Here is an 8242-nt window from a genome sequence, read left to right on the forward strand (position 1 = left end):
ATAATATTTTGTGTACAGTCCATTATGTTCCCTATGCAATCTAGAGGTAGCACTTTTAACTGTTGAGACACAGTAAAGGGTCAATAAATCTTCACATGACACTCTTCATGGTTGAAACTCAGTTGATATGTATACTCGTGTTGTCGAGTACAGTGGTAGCAAAATGTTTAGCTGTGGAAAATATTTTGTGTACAGTCATTCTGTGTCTTGCATAAAGGTTAATTTGGATATTAGAAGGATTACCAACCCTTAAAAACACAAATAATACATTGAGATGATTAAATGTTCGTTTCCATGTATAGTTACATATAATTTGTGGTTCCTTTATCCATATTTAGTATTTCTAAATGTTTAAACAAGTTTAACGTGGAGGCTTTTATTTTGAAGAAATCCTTTATTTACATAAATTTGCTTCGATCGGAAGTAGGTGGGCGGAGTTCCACTATTAGAGCTCAGAGAACAGAGGTCCTGTTCGCCCCGCCTCCTTCCGATGTCGACGAGAATGGAGATCCGACTAGTTCTGTCCCATCACTAAATACCTGTTCTGCCATGCAGTAGGTCAGATAGCCTCGACACGAACACGGATTATTCACTGTGAAAACATACCCTTGCCTGACCTGTCGAACTAGCTTCCAGGTAAGCCCTTGGACCAGATTGAATAACCTCCTGCTCCTGCTGTGTGTGTGTGTGTGTGTGTGTGTGTGTGTGTGTGTGTGTGTGTGTGTGTGTGTGTGTGTGTGTGTGTGTGTGTGTGTGTGTGTGTGTGTGTGTGTGTGTGTGTGTGTGTGTGTGTGTGTGTGTGTGTGTGTGTGTGTGTGTGTGTGTGTGTGTGTGAGAGCTAGCTAGCTAGCATGCTAATGTGTAGCTAGCTAAGCGTTCGCCATCAAGAAGTAGCTGCTAGTAGCTTGCTCCTTCTGTGGGTGGACACTTTTCAAAATACACATTGAACTCCTGAAGATGTCACATTGTTGTTTTTAATGTCCCATATGTACATTCGAGATAAATAAGCTAGCTAATGACTACAAATGTAATGTGCCCTCACATTAGATGCATAGTAGTTTCCAGGATAGCTAAGAGCTTTGTTGTCCAGTTGCCAAGTCCCAGACAAACAACAGGGCTCGGTGCTTGGCCAGTTCTACCACTGATCTGGCCATCGATAGGCTACTTTCCGAGATCAGCAATTGAGGACACAAAGCCAAGGCTACGTTTGGCACTTTGCTGTAATTTGAAGTAATAACTGCATCATCTCAAACTACCCTGACTTGTCTCTGTCGTTATGCCTCCGGGGCACAGAGTGGAAGGACGTGTCAAACTTGCCATCAGCGGATAAAGTTTTCATCTGAGGAAGTGTGGTTCATCTCTGTTCAAAGTCAGCATCAGTGCCTAACCTCTTGAGCCGTACGATTCTGCTTTAATTAGATTATTCATTTGATTATTGTTTACTTTATCTCCTTGTCATGTGTGGTATGTTATTCTGAACTATGATCTGAGCTGGCAACCTCCTCTATACGGTCCGATCGACAGACAGTCTCTGATGGTTCATCGTGTAGTTGCCCTTTGATGAGCATCAAGCTAGCCAAATGTACCTTGCAAAAAAAAAGAAAAAACACTTTTCAACTACTTGAAGGGAATACTACGAAGCAAGCTAAGGGAGTTAGCGAGCTAATTTTAGCTCCAACTCGGTATTTGGTCAAAGTTACCTCGCTAACTCCCATTACTTGCTATTAAATTACTTTGCAAGAGACATTTGGCTTGCAAAGGGCACAACCACCTGACGAACCGTCAGTCAGTGAAAGAAGGATTTTATTACAAACGTTTTATTTCGATACATGCTAAAGTCTCCGGCTATGGAAGATGTAGCTCATTATGTGGTGTGATGAAGTTGATGTGGGGTAACAGAGGACTTGCAGTGGAACAGCGAACCAGCTGTTGGTTCTGAGTTATCCTGACAGCAGAGGTCGACCCTGAACGGTCCAGGCAGTCAGGCAGCCCACTTTAATAGTTCTGCACACTCTGTTCTCTCTACGTGACTCATTCATTCTCAAAGGAAATCTAGTTGTTGCCTCCTGTGATGTTTCTCCACGCGCCAGAGATGGTATCCCCATTGTATTGGCCTATAGCAAATACCATTCATGTCTGGGAGGTCCTTATCTACGTGTGTGTGTGTGTGTGTGTGTGTCTCTCTCTCTCTCTCTCCTCAGCTGTCGGCAGACATGGGGGCGCTAGGAAACGGTCGTCGAGGCGGAAGGTCTCCGCCTCTCATGATTGGTGCTCTCATCGCTTGTATCCTCGTCCTTGGGTTCAACTACTGGGTGTCCAGCTCACGGAGCCTGGAGTTACAGGTGTGTGGGTGGGTGGGTGTGGGTGTGTGTGTATCTATCTATGTGGGTGTGTGTGTGCGTCTGTCTGTCTGTCTCTCTGGGGTTGCAGGGCTCATCATGGGGTCGAAAGGTCATCTGTTGTCATGCCAGCTGTGTGTGTGTGTGTCTCCCTGTGTGCGTGTGTGTGCAGACTAAGCTGTATGAGCTGGAGGGGCAGGTACGTCGGGGGGCTGCGGAGCGGGGGTCTGTGGAGCTGAAGAAGAAGGAGTTCCAGGAGGAGAATGTGAGGCAGAAGGAGCAGATCAGCCGCATAGAGAACCTCTACAAGAGGCAGCTAGAGGGGTCGCAGAACACCTGCAGCCAGGAGAAGGTACACGCACGCACACACGCACTGCCACTGCTACTGCTACACACACAGACACACACACAGACACACTGGCACTGCTGCACACACTTGTGAACAGGCAATTCACACACACACACACACACACACACACCTGGGGCAATATATACACACACACAAGTAAACTCAGGACAAGCCAGGCTCAAAGCGAAACAGGTGCTCTGGTGTATCTGTCACGGAGAGACTGGAGGTCATCTCAGGGTTATCTCAGGACCTGTTTGAGTGTCCTGGGTCAACTGATAACACACACACACACACACACACACACACACACACCCCCCTCCCCTACAGGAAATAATGACGTCATGTTCCAGACATGCATACAGAAGGCTGCCATTGGTCCATATGTCCTCAGCTGGTCTCTGATTGGCTTTTCATGGCATGGGAAATGCCTTGATCATGATTCTGTCTAGCAGGAAGGAGATGGAAGGGATTTTAGGATCAGTTCATCTTTGCACTACCTAAGCAACATGCCCTACCCTCACTGTGGGTGTGGGTGTGGGGGGGCGGTTCAGGTGTTGGTGTTATTTACTCAGTGTGTGTCCATGTGTGTGAATTCCCACCTTAGGTGTGATGTCATGGCAGCAGGCAGAGGGAATTGTGACCATCTGTTGCAGGACACACACACACACACACACACACACACACACACACACACACACACACACTGTGAACAGGTGTAGAATAATATTATTAATATTTCTGTTTTTCTATAGGGCACCCTGCAGCTCAACATCACCTCCAGCACCAGAACAATCCAGGAACTTAAGAGTAAGAACGTCCTCTGCTTCTCCCTCTCTCTCTCTCTCTTCCTCCCTCCTAAAGACCACTTCACCCCCACTACCCCCCTGTACAAGTTTCTCTCCTGTTAATAAAATAAAAATAATAATATATAATAAATAAATAATAATAAAAAATCCTTCTTCTAGCATTGTGACTGCCTTTGGCCCCTGTTGTGAGCATTGATTACTTTATCTTATGATTGTTGGATAGATGATTCACTTACTTAAACAAATGTATTTGTTGTAAGTCGCTTTGGATAAAGGCATCTGCTAAATGCCATAAATGTAAATGTCTCTCTCTCCCCCTCTCTCTCTCTCTCTCTCTCTCTCTCCCCCCCTCTCTCCCCCCTCCCACTTTCTGTCTCTCTCTCTATGACTCCATATTGGCTGTATGTGTGTGTGTGTGTGTGTGTGTGTGTGCGCACGCGCATGTGCACGCAGGTCAGTTGAACATGCTGAATGAGGATCTGGTGAAAGTTCAGAAGGACTGCCAGACCTGTGAAGGCAGCCTGAACTCTGTGAATAAGAAATTCACCTACGAACTGTAAGACCCGCGACACTACACCCTGTAGGGGTTATTACACACCTACGCACAGTAAACATGCATGAAATAACTGTGCGTGTGCGTGTGTTACAGGACTCAGTGTAACACACAGATCCTAGCCCAGAGGGAGGAGTGTTCTGAGAAGGTGGCTGCAGCCAAACTGGAGGTTCAGAAGAAACTGGAGAAGAAAACTGCCTCCTCCTCACAGGTGTGTGTGTGGTGTGTGTTCACCTATAGGTCAATGAAAAACAGATGACGCGTAGCCATTGGCTTAACCTCATGTCAATCATCTCCCACAGCACTTTTGTACAGGTGGTGATTATGATGTTGTCACTTCCTTTACAGGTGAAGTTACCTCCCACACAGAAGGTGGATGTGATTGATAAAGAGGAGGGGCTTGGGAAGGCGGGGCAGGATGACACCAAGACGACGCCGGTCCACGGCCACACCCCAGAACCCCCCCGGGTTCAATCAGAGGCAGTGGAACTCAAAGCATCAGAGCTGGAGACCAATGAGATCGCAGTGGATAATGGTACAGAAGGGGATGGCTCCTCCTACTGCACTGAAGTGTGTGTGTGTCTGTGTGTGTGTGTCTGTGTGTGTCTGTGTGTGTCTGTGTGTGTCTGTGTGTGTCTGTGTGTGTCTGTGTGTCTCTGTGTGTCTCTGTGTGTCTCTGTGTGTCTCTGTGTGTGTCTGTGTGTGTCTGTATGTCTCTAATGAGATGCTGATTTTGTCCCAGGCCTTGAGGCTCCAGCCTCCCTGATGGACCTCAAACTAGAGTCTCTGCCCTCCGCTGTGGCCAAGGGGGACCAGACCTCTCCTGTAGGGGGCGCCGGGGGGGGGGAGGAGACCCCCGGTAAGAAGAAGAACCTGACGGAGGATGACGTGGAGGTGATGGACACGCATGGAGAAGACACACAGCTGGAGGGTGAGGCAGCGCCACACACACACAAATGAAAACACACACGCACGCACAAAAGCACACATGCACACACACACACAAGCTCCACATTCCTCAAATCAAGGTCATGCAGCATCACCTCATGGTCAACCAGACAATCGGGACCTGATTGGTCACATTCTTCTCATTTGAGCCCCTCCCTCTCAGTCCTCTCACAGTTGAGGAGAAGTCAGAACGTCACGTTGTCCCTCAACCGCCAGGTCACGACTCAGACCAAGCCTGTGTGAAAAATACCAAAATACATTTAAGTAGGGATTTTTCTTAATTGATGAGTCCAGGTACGAGTGCTTGTTCACTAGTACACAGATATAGATACTCAGGGCGTGGCGTTTTACTGGGGTACAAAAGTGCGGTTTCCAGTAGTCTTTTACCTACAATGCAGGTGGTTGATGGCGATGACAGCTCACTACGTTGATAATGACACCAACGACAAACTCATGAAAACGGTTTATTGACACATACAAATAACAACAATAACAACAGTGAATGTTTGAAAGTGGCCAGCAGTCAGCTGCTTGTGGTGAGGGTCAACGGGGAAACCTGACCTCCGTGCCCCGGTAGCTTCAGATTTCCGGGATTCTAATGGTTCCGGCGTGAGAACCTATGGTTCAGTTGATGAGAGAGTGATTCCTGTCCGGGCACTTCCTGCTCCTCAGATGCTGTTCCCGGCACCGCCGACATCCTGATTGGCCAGGTGGACGAGAAGGGGGAGGGGGAGGAGGAGGAGGAGGCTGGTCAGAAGAGGGATGAGGAGTTTGTGATTGGTCAGAAGGTCGACGGCCCAGACGATTACGACGCAGACGAACAAATAGTGGGCGGAGTCGACCCAGCGAAGCCAAACCAGATACCTGAGAACATAGGTAGGTAGGTAGGTGTGCGTGCGTGCATGCGTGCGTGCATGTACAAGTTAGTGTGATGTGGTGGTGGTGATGGTGATGATGATGATGATGGTGGTGGTGGTGATGTGTTGCGTTACAGACAAGGACATGGAGGAGGAGCTGGCTGACTACAACGGAGATGACGACAACGAGGGAGAGTTTGAGGCTGACAAACAGGCAGAGCTGGCTCAGATCTGAGGTACACACACACACACCCCCTGCAAGCACACACACACACACTGCAGTCACACACACACACTGCAGTCACACACACACACACACACACACACACACACACACACACACACACATATCCCCCGCATGCATGCACACACAAGCACACAGACCCCCCGCAGACAGACACGCACGCACGCACACCACATTGTCCTTGTTAATAATGTAATGCAGTGGTTTCATTGTTTTTGTGATTTTTATTGATTGAACAATATTGCCTGTGTTGGTCCTGCAGGGAGTTGATGAAGAGGAGCAAGGTTCCCTTCATGCACACGCACACACACACACACACACGCACGCACGCTACATAAAAATGGACCACACACAGCTCCGTGAGGAACTCTTCCTATCAAAACAACAGCACCATTTCATTCCGATGCGCTGGTGACTCAGAGCCCTGACCCGGACTGGCCTCCTCTTCTCTGGTGACTCAGAACCCGGACTGGCCTCCTCTTCTCTGGTGACTCAGAACCCGGACTGGGCTGCTCTTCCAGTGAGAGTGTCTCACGGTTTGCCTTAATACACTCAAGTCTTTTACAGTGAATGTATGTTTCAGAGGGAAATGTCAAACTAGGGCCTCTATCTCCTGTTAAACCCGTGTGTGTGTGTGTGTGTGTGTGTGTGTGTGTGTGTGTGTGTGTGTGAGAGAGAGAGAGAGAGAGAGAGAAAACTATGTGTGTGTCTGTACAACCTAGAACAAGCTGTTAAAAGAACCCTATTATTCATTCAATCTTCATCGTGTACTCAGTCATTCTGATTCTGTCCCTCGCGTTGACATGTAACGTTCATCCCAGTAGACTAGGCTGCTTAGATTCAGTCTCACAAACACACCGTTAAGAAACGGTTGAACTTCATACTGTCATCAGCTCATACGTGGTGTCCCCATCTAACCAGGGGGGGCTGGTGGAGGTAGAAATCAGAGGTAGGGTGCATTGTGATGCATGGAACGGTATCAAACACCTGCATTCCATGCATTCCAGTGAGCCAGGCTAGGAAACAACCTGCACACTAGTGGAATGCTCCCATTTAGTTTATTCAACCAAGTTTGTCTTTGTGAGAAACTTTGTGCAATAAACAAAATGTGTAGTGGAGGTGAATTGGAATCACGCTCTCTAAGCCCAGATGTAGCCCTGGTACCACCAGGATGTTCAAGATTCAAGATTCTTTATTTGTCACGTGCATACAAGTATACAGTGAAATGCAAAAGTGACAGTGCCACAGAGTAGTGCAACAATACAATAAGTTTTAAAATAGAATAAAATAAAAATAGAAGTACTAAAAAATATATAAACAGTATAAACAATATGAACAGTATAAGCAGTAGCAATATAAACAGCAGATGGATGATTATGTGTGTGCATATGTGTTGCACACACATAGTTGGATGTCCTCTTGGTATAGCGGTTCGAACCCCGCCAGTTACACAGCCAAGGGAGGCTGGGGGAGGTGGAAATCGGAGGACGGGCGTGTTGTAATGCGTGGAACGGAATGAGGAATGGTATCGAACACGTTCCAGTCCATGCATTATGTGTTTGATACCATTCCTTCTTCCATTCCATGCATTACAATGAGCCCATCCTCCGATTTCTACCTCCACCAACCTCCCCTGATAGGAGCACTGGACAGGTGCAGGTGTAGGTGTGTCCTCTGGTTTCATGACCTTCATACAGTACAGAATGTCCCTGTCTGGGTGGCATGGTGTAATGGTGACACAATGTGAAATAGAAACATTTAAATAGTTTATTTAGTTAAATAAATGATTTTCAGGGCTAGTTCAGCCCTGTATGGTCAAAGCTTGGAGGTGTCACTTCCTGCTCATAGATGAAGAAATGTTTTGTAACTTATTGACACTGTGTTTGTATTTTTTGTTTATTTTTGAAAGACCTGAATTATGTTGATACAAAGTGGCTTGTGCTCTTCTGTGCCCTCTAGTGGCCGAAGCAGAACTGTTCTCTTCTTTCTGTAAATGTTATTAATACAATTCATGATCTTTTTGTAGAAGACGCTGTTGAATGGACACTTTGAAAAAAACTGGAAAGTAGTAATTGGAGAGGACATATTTTGCTTATGATTTTGTACAATGGATTTTTGATGTTGATGTTATTTAGATTTTTATGTT

The 8242-nt window shown here is 46.8% G+C and overlaps 1 protein-coding gene across 1 annotated transcript in view; it reads left to right on the forward strand.

The window, feature by feature from the left end:
• The first annotated feature begins 491 nt into the window (after window positions 1-491).
• The window catches only part of golm1 (golgi membrane protein 1), a 7872-nt gene continuing 121 nt past the window's right edge, over window positions 492-8242 (forward strand). Inside the window, exons 1-11 of the mRNA XM_083673807.1 lie at window positions 492-636; window positions 2202-2342; window positions 2512-2691; window positions 3441-3495; window positions 3948-4050; window positions 4144-4258; window positions 4396-4582; window positions 4790-4978; window positions 5668-5871; window positions 5990-6088; window positions 6359-8242. The exon at window positions 6359-8242 is cut by the window's right edge and continues 121 nt beyond it. Coding sequence (XP_083529933.1) covers window positions 2214-2342; window positions 2512-2691; window positions 3441-3495; window positions 3948-4050; window positions 4144-4258; window positions 4396-4582; window positions 4790-4978; window positions 5668-5871; window positions 5990-6087 — 1260 coding nt within the window. The 5' untranslated portion in view covers window positions 492-636; window positions 2202-2213 and the 3' untranslated portion in view covers window position 6088; window positions 6359-8242. The remainder of the gene's footprint in view (window positions 637-2201; window positions 2343-2511; window positions 2692-3440; window positions 3496-3947; window positions 4051-4143; window positions 4259-4395; window positions 4583-4789; window positions 4979-5667; window positions 5872-5989; window positions 6089-6358) is intronic.

This window comes from Argentina silus (assembly GCF_951799395.1).
Source record: "Argentina silus genome assembly, chromosome: 7".
Lineage (NCBI taxonomy): Eukaryota > Metazoa > Chordata > Actinopteri > Argentiniformes > Argentinidae > Argentina > Argentina silus.